The sequence below is a fragment of the Callospermophilus lateralis genome, chromosome 6, assembly GCF_048772815.1.
Source record: "Callospermophilus lateralis isolate mCalLat2 chromosome 6, mCalLat2.hap1, whole genome shotgun sequence".
Taxonomy (NCBI): Eukaryota; Metazoa; Chordata; class Mammalia; order Rodentia; family Sciuridae; genus Callospermophilus; species Callospermophilus lateralis.
The window spans coordinates 110,763,089-110,779,936 of record NC_135310.1 but is presented as its reverse complement, the minus strand read 5'-3'; the positions used below and the strand labels follow the sequence as shown (position 1 = coordinate 110,779,936).

The 16,848-nt window shown below is 48.7% G+C and overlaps 2 protein-coding genes across 4 annotated transcripts; one reads left to right on the top strand and one right to left on the bottom strand.

Annotated features, from left to right (window-relative positions):
* Positions 1 to 6,129: 6,129 nt before the first annotated feature.
* On the top strand, positions 6,130 to 12,580 carry Hsp90ab1 (heat shock protein 90 alpha family class B member 1). The gene is made up of 12 exons (XM_076858632.1): positions 6,130 to 6,239; positions 7,542 to 7,688; positions 8,026 to 8,232; positions 8,332 to 8,491; positions 8,837 to 8,970; positions 9,097 to 9,405; positions 9,859 to 10,024; positions 10,212 to 10,402; positions 10,617 to 10,764; positions 10,886 to 11,154; positions 11,758 to 12,091; positions 12,214 to 12,580. Exons 2-12 carry the CDS (start codon positions 7,542 to 7,544, stop codon positions 12,321 to 12,323), a joined length of 2,175 nt encoding a protein of 724 aa, XP_076714747.1. The 5' UTR covers positions 6,130 to 6,239; the 3' UTR covers positions 12,324 to 12,580.
* A 182-nt stretch (positions 12,581 to 12,762) lies between these two features.
* Slc35b2 (solute carrier family 35 member B2) lies at positions 12,763 to 16,195 on the bottom strand. Of its 3 annotated transcripts, none has more exons than XM_076858633.1 (4): positions 16,074 to 16,195; positions 15,365 to 15,561; positions 15,022 to 15,176; positions 12,763 to 14,243 (listed from the first exon to the last, which is right to left on the bottom strand). In XM_076858633.1, exons 1-4 carry the CDS (start codon positions 16,082 to 16,084, stop codon positions 13,305 to 13,307), a joined length of 1,302 nt encoding a protein of 433 aa, XP_076714748.1. In that variant the 5' UTR covers positions 16,085 to 16,195; the 3' UTR covers positions 12,763 to 13,304. The 3 variants fall into 3 exon arrangements, with proteins under 3 accessions (XP_076714748.1, XP_076714749.1, XP_076714750.1); XM_076858634.1 differs by having other exon boundaries at positions 15,365 to 15,558; XM_076858635.1 differs by lacking the exons at positions 15,022 to 15,176; positions 16,074 to 16,195 and having other exon boundaries at positions 15,365 to 15,531.
* Between the last annotated feature and the right edge of the window lie 653 nt (positions 16,196 to 16,848).

The window sequence follows — 16,848 nt, the reverse complement described above, 5'->3', positions numbered from 1 at the left end:
AAAATTATTATATAGGGCTGGGGATGTGGCTTAAGCGGTAGCACGCTCGCTTGGCATGCGCAGGTCTCTGGGTTCGATCCTCAGCACTCATAAAAGTAAAATAAAGATACTGTGTCCACCGAAAACTAAAAAATAAATATTAAAAAAATTCTCTCTCTTGCTCTCTTAAAATAAAAATATTAAACCATTGACTCAAATAAGTCATTAAAAAAATTGAATCCTTAATTAAAATGCTTCCATATGGAAAATAAGAGACCTAGGTAGTTTTTCAGGGTGGGGGGATGAGTTCTACAAAACTTCAAAGAAACAGGTCATGCCAGTCTAATATTAGAAAGTTTATTAAGAAATTAATGATTTAAGGGGATTAAAATGTAATGTTTTCAGTAGATGCAGAAAATGCAATATTTTCTCAGATTAAAATTCACAGAAAGTTGGGAAAAGAAAGACCAAGTGTTATATTCAATGGTGAAATGTTAGAAGCACTGCTTTTCTTATCAGGGATGCCCAGAAGCACAGCTTCCACTTGTCATTGTTCAGTGGGTCCTAGGTGATGCGATAAAACAAGAAATAAGAGATATAAGAATCAGCCAAGTGTGGTAGTGCATGTATGTAATCCCAGAAGCTCAGGAGGCTGAGACAGAAGGATTGTAAGTTTGAGGCCAGCCTCAGCAATTTAGTGAAGCCATAAATAACTTAGTGAGACCCCGGCTGAAAATATAAAATGAAAAAGATCAGGGATGTAGCTCAGTGGTAAAGTGCCCCTGGGTTAAATCCCCAGTACCACCCCTCAAAAAAAAGACAGATCAAGAATTAGAAAGGGAAGGAGAAATCAAACTGTGTTCCTACATGTTTCCATCTAAAAACACACCCAAGGGGCTGGGGATGTGGCTCAAGCGGTAGCACGCTAGCCTGGTGTGTGTGCGGCCCAGGTTCGATCCTCAGCACCACATACAAACAAAGATGTTGTGTCTGCCGAGAACTAAAAAATAAATATTAAAAATTCTCTCTCTCTCTCCCCCTCTCTCACTCTCTCTTTAAAAAAAAAAAAAAAGAAAAGAAAAAAAATAAAAACACACCCAAGAAATTGACAAATTAAAAATTAATAAGGTTATCAAGTTACTGGAGCAATAAACAAAAAAATCGATTTTTTTGAGTTCTATGAGAAACAGAACATGAACAAAAATTTCCATTTGCCATGGCATCAAAGCCAAACCAGGCTGGGTGCAATGACACATGCCTATAATCCCAGCAGCTCAGAGACAGTCAAAGCCAGCCTCAGTTACAGCAAGGCACTAAGCAACTCAGTGAGGCCCTGTCTCTAAATAAAATACAAAACAGAGCTGAGGATGTGGCTCAGTGGTTGAGTGCCCCTGAGTTCAATCCCTGGTACCAAAAAAAAAAAAAAAAAAAAAAAAAAAAAAGTACTAGCAATAAGGTGAACAGCAGGAATGTGAAAACAGGTGACCATGCTGGTTGTACACACCTACCCAGTTGTCTTGAACCTATCTGTCAGTCTCATTGGTTTGGAAAGGTGTCAATTCAGGATATTCCCTGAGGAATTCAGAGATCTAGAACTGGGGAGGGGATGGAGGAGCAGCCTGGTGGCCCAGCTCTTGCTAGGCATGGGAGAATCCCTGGGTCTATCCCCAACCTCAAAGAAAGAAGAAAAAACAAACAAATCAGGAGGCCTAGAAAGTGACAGGACACATCTGACAGGCAATGAGCTTGGGAAGTTACTTGTTCTGGGGGTTCAAGATCCCTATCTCCTGCCTCTGTCATGGGATCCGGAATGCCCCCAGTGGTTTTCTTCATGCCTTGAGTCTTATCTCACTCAGCTCAGTGGCCTCCCAGAATTCCCCTGCCCAGGCTGACTGTGCTTCTTCAAGACTTCATTTAGCATTAGCTACCTTGGGGGTCTGCAAACCTTTTCTGGAAAAGGTAAGAGTATGGGCTGGGGATGTAACTCAGCTTGTTTTGCATGCACAAGGCCCTGGGTTTGATCCCCGGCACGGGGGAAAAAATGGTAAGAGTAAATGGTTTGCCAGCTCTATTATGAAAACAAAGGCAGTCAAAGACAAAATATAGACAAAGGACTGTGGCTGTGCTTCAATAAAACTTTATCGACACTGAAATTCAGACTTCATATATAATTTTCACTTGTCAAAATAATATTTTTTATTTTTTTCCCCCCAACCATTGAAAAATGTAAAAATCTGGGCTGGGGCTGAGGCTCAGTGGTTGTCTAGCATGCCCAAGGCCCTGGGTTTAATTCCTAGCACTGCAAAACAATAAATAAATGTAATTTTTTTAAGAAAATATAGAAACCAGTTGAGTGTGGTAGTGCACGCCTGTAATGCCATTGGCTCAGGAGACTGAGATAGAGGATCTCGAGTTCAAAGCCAGCCTAAGCAACAGTGAGGCACTAAGTAATTCATTGAGACCCTGTCTCTAAATAAAATACAAAATAGGGCTGGGATGTGGCTCCTGATTGAATGCCCCTGAGTTCAATCCCCAGTACAAAAAAAGTAGAACCATTCTTTGCCCACATAGAAAAACAAGCAACAGTACCCCCAGCTGCAGGAGTTGGTTTGTCAATTCCTGCTTCAGGGACCACCCTCCAACTGCAGGTTACCCGGTGCCTTTAAGACCTGATCAGGAATAAAGGATATCTTGAGAAACTCTGTGGTTGTAAGTGCTGGGGTTCTACAGAACTAAGGTGTTTGAAACCTGTCTTTAAAGACTCTCTTAGTGGTCTCCCTCACCCTTAAGGTTATAGTTTCTCAGCAGGGTATTTGCAGCCTTCTGAGACCTGATCCCCTCCTTTGGGGCCACTCTCAGCAGCTCTTCTTACCTCACTTAGATTCCTGAGCTATGGTACCTTTGTTGGTGTTTGTACCTTTCCATGCTTTTCCTTCTCCTGGGAGCAGATCTGTACCTTGGCCTGGCTAGCCGTGGCCATAAGCCTGCCTTCTTTACCAGGTTGACTGGGGTCTCTGCTGTTTCTTCTATACTTCCACGGTTCACACTCAGCTGGCCACAGCCCTGGAGAGCTGAGGGCTCCTTGTCCTGTGTATGTAGCTTTATATCCCCAGGCAGAACTCAGGGTGGGGGCTTAGTGTCAATGAGTCAAGAGGGATAAAGCTTGTGAGCACAGGCAGAGGTCTCCTGAAAGGCTTCCTCAAAGAAAAAAATGGAATTTCTATACTGGTATGATTTGAGATTTTCCCCAATTTAAAAAGTCCTCAGGGGCTAGGGTTGTGGCTCAGTGGTAAAGCGCTTGCCTAGCATGGATGAGGCCCTGGGCTGGTTCCCCAGCACCACACAAAAATAAATAAATAAGGATATTGTGTCCAACTACAACTAAAAAATAAATATTAAAAAAAAAAAAAAGAAAGTCCTCAGGAAGTCTCTGAGGAGTCTCTAGTCCTGACAATGCTGTGTCTTCAACTCAAGAGAAGCCCATTTACAGGAATAATTACTGATCTGCTCTGGACCTAGGTCCTGGGAGGGGAGACCATATTTCCCATTCCACTTCTGGAGTGGGAAGGGCTCTAGCTGAGTGACTAGGTGGTCAGTCACTGACGCCTTTATTTTCCTAGCCATAAATGTGCAAACTCACTTTCACCTGCTCACAGGTCAGTGAGATGTCCTGACTGCTCTTGGTAAACCATGAAACTCAGGGCCTGGTTCATGTTTGTCAAGCACTCTACCACGGAGCTAAACCACCAGCTCAGGCAATGATTTTTTATTAGCTAGGACCATTCTGCTCAGAGGAAGAGGGCATGTTGAGGGAGGCTTCTCCTGACGTGAGGTTTGCTTTTTTTTTTGTTTTTCAATTGTGTCCTACTGTGTTGCCCAGGCTGGTCTCACACTTCAAGATTTGGAGAGGCTCAGCCTCCTGAAATGCTGGGACTACACGTCCTGCCACCTTTGGTTTGGGATTTTTTTTTTTTGGTACTGAGCATTAAAAAGGACGAGGTGGGAGGGGCCACTTTACCAATGAGCTACAGCCTCCCTAGCCACTCCCCTCCCCCACCTTTCTTTTTTGGTACTGGGGATTTAACCCCGGGGTGCCTTTTACTACTCCTGAGTCACAAGCCCGGTCCTTTTTATTTTGAGACAGGATTTCACTAAATTGCTGAAGCTGGCCTTGAACTTGTAAATCTCTTGCCTCCCAAACTGTTGGGATTACAAGCTTGTACCACCACCCTGATTAGCCCCAGCTCTTTTTATTCTGTATTTGAGACAGAGTCTCACTAAGTTGCAAAGGTTGGCCTCCTCCTTGTGCTTCTCCATCTGAGCCTCGGAAATTGCTGGAATTACATCATGTGCCAACGTGCCCCGGCTGATTTGAGATTTTTATTTATTTTTTATGGTTCTTGGAATCAAACCCATGGGCCAAGGGCTTCACGCATGCTAGGCAAACGCTCTACCATTGAGCTACCTCCCCAGCTCTTGGCTTGAGATTCTGATCAGGAATAGAGCACCATGGGGCCCTCCTGGCAGAAACATCCAGTGCCCCTTTCCACATTCATTGACTTCACCCAACCATGGGCTTCTTACAGACCAAGAAGGATGATAAGAACAGGTAAATTGGGAGTGGAGATGGCGGGGTTGATTAAATGGAGTAGGTAAGGAAGAAGAAATCAAGGATCCTCATTTGTTCATCAGAATTCAACAATAACTAAGGTGTATTAGGGAAGGTGTACCCTGTGCCAGGATGGGTGAGGAAGGTGTGGGTGGGGGTAACCTTTTCAAGTATTCCAGGGGTAGACAGAGTGGGTTAAGAATGGAACACATGGACATCTAACAGTCCTCGGAGAAGGGGGCTATTCTCTCCTAAATACGACAGGCTTCCAGATGACGCCTTGGAAAGGCAAGGACAGCTTGCCAGCTGCAGCGCTGGCACAGGCAGGCTCATAGCCTAAAGGGCTCGGGCTCCAGGGGGCTGAAGAGAACAACTTGGAACAGGCCCGCCCTCCGGCCACCATCTTCAAACTATCTCCTAGGATTCCTGCAGCTTCGTTGATGTCCCTGGGGACCCCCCACCCCCACAGATCCAAGCAGCTGCAAGAGGGAAGAGGGAGAGAAAACGCAAAGCTGCTGGAGAAACAGCTTGACGTGCCCGTATAGGGGGTGCCTAAGCTTTGTGTACTTTCGTGAACGCAGAGGCTAGGAAGGTCCTTCCGGTAGCGACGCGGTCACTGAGAGCTGACCGCAGAGCCATCCCAGCTGCCTATGCGCTGTGTGACCGATCCCGGGGATCTTTATGCCTATCCCATCCCCGAGGTAATACTCCCTCAACGCCCCGCGTGGAGAGAGGATCCAGCAGGCGACAGCCACAGTAAATGCGACAGGGACAAACACGTCGCTAAACTAGCACCTCAGACACCGCAGCGGGAGAGGCGGAGCCTCGCGGCGGTGGGGGCGGGCGGGGGTGGGCCCGCTGAGACAGGCTTGGAAACTGCTGGAAGTGCCGCATGACCGCCGCTGCCGCTCCTTCCGCCGCATGCAGGCAAAGAGTCCCCCTCCGCCCCGGCCCCGCGCCCTCCCAGAATCGTAACTACGCCCCGCCCTGAGCTGCCGTCGTTTCCGCTGCTCCCGCGAGAGTGGGGGGTCTCGGGGGTGCTCAAAGTTGGAACCTGAATGCCACATCGTCGTGATCTGGACGTGAAATGTGTAGGAGAGACTCTAGGAAGATCAGCTTTAGGAAGGGCAGTGGGGATGATTAGCTGCCTCTTCTCCTTTCGATGTCCACAGAGGCCCGGCCTCTTGAGTGTATAGATGCCAGTTCAGAGGATTTTACGGAGTTGATGGGATTCTCGACCGTAGACCCGCTGTTTAGGCCCTAAGAACACTCCCGATTCCTTATCCTGGTGGGGTCATGTCCTCGATCTGCAGACACGGGGCTGAAAGGAAGCAAACGGGTGAACGGACTGATACTCCATCTGGAAGCAGAGCCGGAGGCGGGCTGCTCGGGCTCCTCCCCGCCCCGTCCCTGATTTCTGGCCATGACGTCAGGTGGGCGGGCGGCGGCAGGTGCGAGCGGACAGGCGCCCTCCTTTAAGGCGGAGGGATCCAGGGGAGGGTGCCCGGACCGTGCTTCGCCTTATATAGAGCGACTGGGGGCACACGGTAGCTCTCTTGAGTCACCCCCACGCTGCCTAGGTGTCGCGAGCGAGTCGCACACTCTTCGGGCCCACCCTTCTCTTAACACTCGCAGTCCTTTCTCTCTCAAGGTAAGGCCGCAGTGTTCTGTCCGGCTTTTCTCCAGCGGGGGCTCGTCTGCGGTGTTTGACCCTCTGACCTTTTGAAGGCCAGTCGCCGCCGTGCTAGGGCGGCCTGTGGGAAAACTGGTTTTCGGGGTGGTACGTTCGGGCTCTTGAGTTTCGTCTGTTGTGCTTGGGCCGCGGGGCGCCCTCCAGGCGGCGACCAGCCGTGGGCGAGAGGAGTGTCGGGGCTCGGCCTGGCGGGGTGGGCGGTCGCACGTGGTGGCCGCGCCGGTACGGGACGCTGCCATGTTTGCTGCCCACTTCCGGACGCGGCCGTGGGGGGCCAGAGCGTGGTGGGGCCTCGCGCGCGCGGGGTGACTCAGCACAGCCCGGCGTGGTTGGCTTTGTCACCTGTCTCGCTGGAAGCGTTTTCCACTTCTTTCGGGTTGTGTGAGGGTGTGCCACGAGGGAGGAACGTCTTGAGTCCTAAGTATGCTGGGGACCACCGCGATTTTTCCACATTTTCTTGCAGTCCCGGTGAAGGAGGAGGGGCGGGGGAGGTGCTGGAAGATTCGTGGGTCCCTCCCCCGCTCCTCCCCGAGAGCAGAGATTGTTCTGGAAGCTTCTGGAGCCTGGCGCCCCGCCCCATTGCCCGGATGCTGGGGCGATGGGAGGGTGCATTGCGGCGCCCCCTCCTCGCATGGCCTCGGCCGACGCATGTCCGGCAGTGACGAGGGTCGGGCGACGGCTTTGGCCACCATCTTAGTTATATGCACTGTTAGCAATGACGGTGGAGCTTTTCCTCTTTGGTTCTTTGTCTTGCTTTAATTGCCCTTTGGGCGGCTACCCAATCGATCTCAGGTTATCCTACCCTGCAGAGTGGAACAGCACATTTGGTGGACGTTGGAGATACTAAGGGGCAGCTGTTAAAAATCAGGGCTCCTTTTGCTCGATTTGTCCTCTCCCAATTAAAAAAAAGACTTTTCACATCAAAATGTACATGGGGGTTACTTGGCGTTCTCAAGACACCTGTGATGCCCCCCAGTATTCTGAATTTCTCACAAGGTACCCGATGATGCCGAGGCTGGGTCCTGAGATAATCTTACAAAGAATGTCTCACTTTCGCATTTGGTTGAAGGATTTAGGTTTTTCCTGGGTTGGCTTATCATTTAGTGTGTAGCCTAACATCTTGAAAAAAATGGTGTTTTCAGTTTCTTGGGAATAGACAGTACTCTGCGCAAGGCAGTTTGAACTCCAACCTCTTAAGGTTTTACGTTTGGAGCCATTGCATGTGTGTTCCTTTGTAACTGTTGATCATCTTTATTTTAGATGCCTGAGGAAGTGCACCATGGAGAGGAGGAGGTGGAGACGTTTGCCTTTCAGGCAGAAATTGCCCAACTCATGTCTCTCATCATCAATACCTTTTATTCCAACAAGGAAATTTTCCTTCGGGAATTGATCTCTAATGCTTCTGATGTAAGAGTTTGAACAAGTCCCCACAGTAGTGTTGTGCCCCCGTGCCCCCCCCACACACTTTAGAGCACTTCAGAAGAGGGAGAAGGGATAGATTGAAGTGGTGGGAGCTGCAAATGTTTGAGATAAATCAGCAGCTGTTCCAAAAAGATTTGCCTTATTCTGGGTGGCTATCACTTGAAAGGGAAGACACCAGAGAAGTGGATAATGTAACTGTTGGTCTGAAGATCTAAGGGATAGCAGAATTGAGGCTATATGGAAGTAGAAAACCAAGATTTGCGTGGGTGGGGGGGTGAAGAGATGGACTATAAAAAAAAGATGTGTCATATCATGTTTACAGGCCTTGGACAAGATTCGCTATGAGAGCCTGACAGACCCTTCCAAGTTGGACAGTGGTAAAGAGCTGAAAATTGACATAATCCCCAACCCTCAGGAAAGGACTCTGACTTTGGTGGACACAGGCATTGGCATGACCAAGGCTGATCTCATAAACAACTTGGGAACCATTGCCAAGTCTGGGACTAAAGCATTTATGGAGGCTCTTCAGGTATGTAGCACTCCATCTATGCACATATTAAAATTTAGGAATTTTTTTTTGTCTTGCTGTTTCAAATCTCATTTGATTTTTAAAAATATTCTTTGGCAGGCTGGTGCAGACATATCCATGATTGGGCAATTTGGTGTTGGATTTTATTCTGCTTATCTAGTGGCAGAGAAAGTGGTTGTGATCACAAAGCATAATGATGATGAACAGTATGCTTGGGAGTCTTCTGCTGGGGGATCTTTCACTGTGCGGGCTGATCATGGTGAGTTGGCTTTCCATATGGAAGTAGCTGGGTTAGAATTCTCTGGAAGAAGAGATAGAAATCTTGAGTATGATATTTGTGGAGCAGTTTCTTTTTCTTTTTTTGGTACTTGGGATTAAACTTGGGCACTCAACCACTGAGTCACATCCCTAGCCTATTTTGTGTTTAGAGATAGGGTCTCCCTGAGTTCCTTAGTGCCTTGCTTTTGCTGAGGCTAGCTTTGAACTCATAATCCTCCTGGATTATTGGTGTGCACTATTGCTCCCGGCATGGAGAGTTTCTTTTAAAATGATTGATGCTTTTAGCCTCACAGCTTTATACTTTATTGTGATTGATTTCTTCTAGGTGAGCCCATTGGCCGGGGTACTAAAGTCATTCTCCACCTCAAAGAAGACCAGACAGAGTACTTGGAGGAGAGGCGGGTCAAAGAAGTGGTGAAGAAGCACTCACAGTTCATAGGCTATCCAATCACCCTTTATGTGAGTACCAACCAGACTGGCAGCCCATCTGCACTGAGTGTCTGTGGTTGTGGAGTTTTGTGGTTCCTGGCTTTGTTTTCCTGGTGTTGTGTTTTTCACGCTTAACCACTATGTTTGGTACTTTAGTTGGAGAAGGAACGAGAGAAGGAAATCAGTGATGATGAGGCAGAGGAAGAGAAAGGTGAGAAAGAAGAGGAAGATAAAGATGATGAGGAGAAACCCAAGATTGAAGATGTGGGCTCAGATGAGGAGGATGACACTAGTAAGGATAAGAAGAAGAAAACAAAGAAGATTAAGGAGAAATATATTGATCATGAAGAACTGAACAAGACCAAGCCCATTTGGACCAGAAACCCCGATGACATCACTCAGGAAGAATATGGAGAATTCTACAAGAGTCTAACCAATGATTGGGAAGACCACCTGGCAGTCAAGGTAAGAAACCTTATATGTGGGCTCAGCTGGAGATAAAACAGGTAGAAGTGTGTATTGGCAGATAGTAGAGTCCACAGTGAACTTGCCCAACTGGTTGGTAGCTGAGACTGTGAGAGTCATGGAGCCACATGAGTTCACTTACTAGTGACCCTGCCACAGTAGAGAGATTCTGTTCTCCTGAATGACTTCACTTTTGTCTTTTAATAGAAATCTGGGCAATGTCGATGGCAGCCTTACACATAACAGGTTCTGATTGGAGAACTGTTCTCTTAATTCAACAAGATTATATATAGCTAGGACAATCTAAGATTTATTGGCTTTAGGATTCAGGGTTTTTTTTTTTTTTTTTTTTTCCTCTTATGGAGGCTCTTCAGGTATGTAGCATTCCAGTTGTAGATGCTTTGGTGTGGCTGAAAAGCACTCTTGTTCTGAAACGTTGGGTTTTTCTCCTAGCACTTCTCTGTAGAAGGTCAGTTGGAATTCAGGGCATTGCTGTTCATCCCTCGGCGGGCTCCCTTTGACCTCTTTGAGAACAAGAAGAAGAAGAACAACATCAAACTCTATGTCCGTCGTGTGTTCATCATGGACAGTTGTGATGAGCTGATACCAGAGTATCTCAGTGAGTGTCTCCTGTGTCTGTTACAGTGGGTAAAGTCTTTTGAGATCTGCAGTGTTCTCCTGGGATTGTAGTCTGAGGAGGGTAATAGTAAGTGAAGGTTCAGGGAGCAAAAGAGCCTTCTGCTTGAATCTGGGTGACCAGTTTGGGTCTAGTTGTTTGTATTGAATTTTCTGCCATTTGATTGCAGATTTTATTCGTGGTGTTGTTGACTCTGAGGATCTGCCCCTGAATATCTCCCGAGAAATGCTCCAGCAGAGCAAAATCTTGAAAGTTATTCGCAAAAACATTGTGAAGAAGTGCCTTGAGCTCTTCTCTGAGTTGGCAGAAGACAAGGAGAACTACAAAAAATTCTATGAGGCATTCTCTAAAAATCTTAAGGTATAGAGGCAAATGCTTATTCCCTTTGACATTTATTTTTTGGGGGGCACTTTACCACTAAGCTCAGCCCTTTTTATTTTTGTGATAGGATGTCACTATGTTGGCTGAGGTTGGTCTTGACCACTTTCTTACTAATTAGAGTGTATTTCCTCATTTATTGGAGAGGAAGGGTATTATCTGTTAAGTTGGGTTTTTATTTCCTCCTACCCTTAAGCTTGGAATCCATGAAGATTCTACTAATCGGCGACGCCTTTCTGAGCTGCTGCGCTATCACACCTCTCAGTCTGGAGATGAGATGACTTCTCTGTCAGAGTATGTTTCTCGCATGAAGGAGACACAGAAGTCCATCTATTACATTACTGGTGAGTTAAAACCTAAGTCTGATCAAAGCCTTCTATCTGGGGTTGGATGGACATCAGGGCTAACTGGGAACTGGCAGTGTAAATCCTTTTGGTCACTAAGTCACGTTAAATAACCTTACAGGTGAAAGCAAAGAGCAGGTGGCCAACTCTGCTTTTGTGGAGCGTGTGCGGAAGCGTGGCTTTGAGGTAGTATATATGACTGAGCCTATTGATGAGTACTGTGTACAGCAACTCAAGGAGTTTGATGGGAAGAGCCTGGTCTCTGTGACCAAGGAAGGCCTGGAGCTACCTGAGGACGAGGAGGAAAAAAAGAAAATGGAGGAGAGCAAGGCGAAATTTGAGAACCTTTGCAAGCTTATGAAAGAAATCTTGGATAAAAAGGTTGAGAAGGTGAGAAGTTTGGGGACTATGATACATTTTTGTAATCTCTCTTTGGGGGCTGCTGTTTTCAGAATTTAATGTTGCTGATTAGGAGGTTTACTCTGTTTAAGCCCCCCCCTATTTTTGTGAGTACCATACTCGGGGGTCCTGCAACACTGAGCCACATCCCCACTTCTGTGTTGAATTTTGTTTAGAGACGGGTCTCACTGAGTTGCTTAGTACTTTGTTTTGCTGAGGCTGGCTTTGAACTCTCATTCTTCTGCCTCAGCCTCTCAAGCGGCTGGAATTATAGGCATGTGCCACCTGGCTCAGCAAGGTCTTATTTCTCTTAGTCCATTATACAAAATTTGATGGTGATTAGGTATTAATTCCTGTGTTTGGGAACATAGAAACTTAGGTAAAAATTATGGTCCATATTTTTTTTTTCAGATGATCCAATCTAAACCTAAGGTGTTTTGATTTTTTTGTTTATTAAGAGAGGGTCTCCTTGTGCTTCTCAGGCTGTCTTCAAACTCCTCAGTTGGAGTGATTCTCCTGCCTTAAGTCTCTTCGAAGAGTCAGGACTACAGGTTTGCACCATGCTCCACTAAAAATTTTTTTAACTGTCTACAGGTGACAATCTCCAATAGGCTTGTGTCTTCACCCTGCTGCATTGTTACCAGCACCTATGGCTGGACAGCCAACATGGAGCGGATTATGAAGGCCCAGGCACTTCGAGACAACTCCACAATGGGCTACATGATGGCCAAAAAGCACCTGGAGATCAACCCTGATCACCCCATTGTGGAGACATTGCGGCAAAAGGCAGAGGCAGATAAAAATGACAAGGCTGTCAAGGACCTGGTGGTGCTGCTATTTGAAACGGCGCTGCTCTCTTCTGGCTTCTCCCTTGAGGATCCTCAGACCCACTCCAATCGCATCTACCGCATGATAAAGCTAGGCCTAGGTAGGCACTGTGGACTGATTTGATGTGGGGGCAAGTTCTGGAACTGACCTTTTGGACAGATTTTGTTTAATGCTCTTCAGTTCACATCTCACTGGGCTTTTTTTTTTTTTTTTTACATTTAGGCATTGATGAAGATGAAGTGACAGCAGAGGAACCCAGCAGTGCTGTTCCTGATGAGATACCCCCTCTCGAGGGTGATGAGGATGCATCTCGCATGGAAGAAGTAGATTAGGAGTTGCTACTGAGAAATCTGCCCTCTGTATAGTTTCCCCATGGCTCCCACAGTAGCCTTGAGTGGCCCTCTCCTACCTGGCTTCCTCTGCTGATTGATGTTATAGTGTTTTTTTCTCCTGTCCTTGGCATCTTAATTAAGGCAGGAAATAAGGGCCTCAAGCCCTCCATCCCCTACCTAGTTTGGCAGCAGGGTTGGATGTTGTATTGTGTTTTCGTTTTATTTTGTTCCACAATTAAAGTATGCAAAATAAAGAAGATGCAGTTTTATACAGTTCTGCTCTCCCTTGTAAAGTGGATGATACTGCTGCTTCATAACATTCTATCCGTATAATATTATATAAAAACTGGCTGTTTACCTGGGTTATATGCAAGTTTGAAAGGTATATATACATTCTCATTTCAATCACTTAAAAGGCAACCAAAACACGAGAGCCAAGTCCATTGCAGCAGTTTAATAAAATTATAAGAGCAAAAAGTGACATTTCCAAAGTACCAAAACCTGTAATTGGCTCATGGAGCAGAGCCTAGGACCCCAAGGGCATAGTTGTGTTGAGCAGGGCTCCTCATTCACCTCCCTTGGCACTACCATCTTTACTCACCCTCCTGGGGAAGCAGCATTCGGACCCTACAATACTTGTGCTTCTCTCGACAGTAAGAAATGAGAGTGTATAGAAGGTAGGGGGCAAGCAGATAAGTTGCTGGTGGCAGAGCCACCAGGTGGGTCAAAACTTCTGGAAGCTTGATGGAGGAGCTTTCCCTTTACACCTCCATACCCCAAGACTTCCTTTACCCTGAGGCTCAACTTGCCTACTGGAGGATGGTGGCTTAAGGCAAAAGGGAAGATACCTTCTGGGCTCCCCATCCCCAGCTGCAGAGCTGGTTTATGATACTGAGAAAACCCATATTTTGCCCTTGAGCCAGCACCTCTGAAAGTATGGTGAGGGTCCTATTCCATTTCACCTCTCAGGTCCTTATCTTTTCAGACCTTCTGCACTGGGGACTCTATAGGTACAGCCTTCTTCCCCCGTTGTTTTAGCCGGCCTCGGGCATAGACTCTCAGCAGAAGGGCAGCAAAGACCACAGCTACCCCTAGCCCACCCACCACAGTGACTGTGTGGCCATAGAGGAGGCAGGAAAGAAGGATGGCAATGGCCTGGCGGAGGGTCATGATGATGGTGAAAACAGCAGCCCCAAACTGCCCAATGGTGTAGAAGATGAAGAGCTGGCCACATGCGGAACAGACAGACAGTAGCAGGGCATGGGCGGCAAACTCACTGTGTCGCCCCATGAAGCGGGTCCCCTCCAGGAGGGCCCCCTGCTGTAGCAGCGAGATTACTGTGAAGAGGCAGGAGAAGAAATTGACCCCAAACATCATCTGCACTGATGACATCTTATAGGCAAACAGGGCATCCTGCCAGTTTGAGGTGAAGCTGTCAAAAGCGATGTAGCCTGCCAATAAGATGAGGCCTGAGAGTGTGGTGGCTGGGGAGCTACGGGGCTCTGGTCCGCTGGACAGCAAAAACATGCTGACACCAATGGAGATAAGTCCAGCTGTCAGGTATTCCCAGTGTTCATAGCTGCGCCGAGACACCAGCTTTCCCATCAGCATGACAGGGATCACTTTAGAAGCCTTGGCCAGCACCTGGGTGGGGAAACTGATGAACTTGAGAGCTTCATACTGGCACCAGCTGCTTAGCACATTTGACAGGCTGGCAAAGGAGTACCGGTACATGGGTGCCCCATGTCGAGGTTGCTTGCAGAGGAGGCAGTAGAGGCCAGCCACAATCAGTGCCAGCACACGGTTCATTAGCACCAGGAACTGCGAGTCCGTGAAGCGCTCACCTGGTGATGTGGCTGTGGCCCCATAGCTTCGGGTCATCACTCTTTCCTGCAGCACACCCCAAGTAAGGTAGAACACCTGGGTTGGGGAGGGTAGACAGGAGACAATGAGAAGGAAAAAGTAGATCTTAACTTCCCTTTTCCTCAGGATAATTCTCAATGACAAAGGACAGCATGTGTGTTCCTCTGCAGTAGAAATTTCCTCTCCCAAGTCTGGATTTACCTTGTAGAAAATCTGCTGTGGTGAAAAACATTAACACATGCTTTAGAACTCCCTGGACCCTGTTTGCTCCCACAGTATGAGAACACTAGAGTTAGTTCCATCCAAAGTGTTCTCTTACCTACTTTCAAACTCAGGGAGGCAAAAAGACAGAGTTTGACTCCTATATAGTTCAACATGCTCCAAAAAAGGGGACTAGTACCCATTCTAAAATTCCACACAGTCAGTGCCTTAGGACCCCTTTCTCATGTAGTACTGAATGGCTTCCCCAATCTTTTTTATCAGTGGGTTTACAGGGTATGAAGCACATCAGGGGAGAGGGAAGTATAATAACAGCACAATAGATGTCACCAAAAACTTGGGAAAGAGATGAGCCCTCTTCTGCTCTAGACATCATAAAACAACAGTGCATTGTTACTTGCAGTACCAATGCTGGAGAAGCGGGGGGATGAAGAAAGGAAAGTCACTGCTTCCTTCAAACATTTTGAAGATGGTGCTCTGTGTGTCTGAGAGAAAGGGAAACATAACACACAGACCCGCAAACCTTTGAGATGGACAGAATGAAAACTGAGTTTACAGAGTCCTGGCCCACTGAGCTCAATCCAGGACAAGAAGCAGAGCTTGCCTGCCTACCTACCTGGAGCCCCAAGGTACAGAAGAGCAGCTTCAGGGCCTGCCAAGTGGGGGTGGTCTCCACTGTCTCTGTCCGTGGAGCCAGGGGAACCTCATCAGAGGCCTTAGGCTCATTGCCAAACACACAAGCTTTCACCAGGGGGTAGCAGAGACCCCTGCCTGAAGAAGACACATATAGTCAAGTCCCAAACCTCCTCCACAGCAACTCAACTTCCCCAGAGCAGCCAACCTGCCCTGCTGTCCAGCCCATTGGCCTCCCTCCTCCTTCCCTTTCCAAGTCACATTCCGGTTTGAACCAACACCTACAATTCACACCTAGCCCTCTTCCCCACCCTCTCTCCACACACCTGTTTCCAGGTAGTTTTTCCTCCTGAAGTAATGCACCAGGAAGTAGCCAGGTACCATAAAGGTGGCATAGCCAGCAGCATTCACCAAAAAGCGAAAGAACCACAGCTGGGTCCATGATTCCGGAGGGGCTTCAGGAGTCTCCCCACCAGCACCCAGAGAAGGGAGCGCAGCCAGTACCACCACTGCCCACCACCTGCTGGGAGCGCGGACATAAGAATTAGAGTGTAGTTCTCCAGCCCCCTGGCCCAAAGAAGGGGACCGCAAATAAGTGCCTCGTCTTCTCCCCGCCCCCTCCGCTAAAGCCCAGCGGGACAAAGAGCCTCTCTCTGTCTTGGGGGGTTAGGCGCGGGGCGGGCAGGCAGGGCCTCCTCCCTCCCCGGGGGCGGACCCGCCTCTCTGGCCACACAGGTCTCCTCTGTTCCCTCCAGCGCGCCCAGGCTGCTCTGGCCAGAGACAGCTCCCCCTCCCCCCATCCCGCCTCCCACGTTCCCGGACCGCCAAGGTCCCCAGCTCCTTCTCTCCTCACTCCCCCAAGTCCCTCAAGGAGCACAAGCCCACGCCGCGCCCCTGTCAGCACGGCTCCGTGCAGTGCCACGCGGGCCGGCTGCCTGGCGGCTGGGACCCCACCCGGCCCCCAGTGCCGAGAAGCGGCGATCACGTGGCCCAGGGGCTGGATCATGTGCGCTGCCGCTGCCCTAGTCCCCCCACCTGGTGTCCATGACCCGGGCCGCGTGGGGCGGAGGGGGACCGGGGAATGCGAGTCCCCGGGCCGCGCGCACCCTCCGCCGCCTCCGCTAGCAGCCAGCGAGCGGGCGGCTAGCGGAAGTGCCGCGCTCTTGGCGCCTCCCTCCCGGAGGCCGCCCCCCGCCGCCCCCTGCCGCTACCACGCAGCGCCCCGGCCGCGGTGGGCTACAGCGCCCCCGCGCGGCCTGGAGGCAGACGAAGCTGGGTTCCAAGAGGTTGGGCTGCTTTTGGACGGAGGAGTCCAGAGCCCCAGCCCCCGGGTGTCGTCGCTCTCAGTCCTCACCATCCTGGGAACAGGGGTAACTACTGCCCTCTTGGGGACTGGGACGTCGAGTCTCTGTGTCCCAAATACTTCCCCTTTATGTCATTCTTCAACTTTTTTTTTTTTTTGGTACTAGGGATTTAACTCAGGGTCTTACTAAATTGGCCAGGCTGCTCTTGAACTTGGATCCGCCTCTCTCAGCCTCCTAAATCGCTGGGATTAGAAGCAACACACCCCACTAGTTCTCCCATGTTCTTACAGGATGAAGATGTCTCCTTCCTTCTTTGGTTGGGCCAGTAATTCTGTCCCCCTCTTCCCCGTGACCACTGAGGCTCCGCATGACCTAACTGACCCATCTTCCTCGCCCACTTACCCAGGCCCTGTAGAGCCTCGCTGGTCTGTTCTCAGTTCCTCTAATTCTCCAAAGGCTTTCCCCCACCCAAATGCTCTACCCCATCACTTACTCATCCTATGTCC

Coding starts and splice junctions, on each gene's coding strand:
- Hsp90ab1 (XM_076858632.1), top strand. CDS start 7,542: ATGCCTGAGGAAGTGCACCATGGAGAGGAGGAGGTGGAGACGTTTGCC. Junction 8,492..8,836: donor CACTGTGCGGGCTGATCATG/GTGAGTTGGCTT, acceptor GATTTCTTCTAG/GTGAGCCCATTGGCCGGGGT. Junction 12,092..12,213: donor CATGATAAAGCTAGGCCTAG/GTAGGCACTGTG, acceptor TTTTACATTTAG/GCATTGATGAAGATGAAGTG.
- Slc35b2 (XM_076858633.1), bottom strand. Junction 15,177..15,364: donor GAAAAACTACCTGGAAACAG/GTGTGTGGAGAG, acceptor TGTCTTCTTCAG/GCAGGGGTCTCTGCTACCCC. Junction 14,244..15,021: donor TCTGTACCTTGGGGCTCCAG/GTAGGTAGGCAG, acceptor TCCCCAACCCAG/GTGTTCTACCTTACTTGGGG.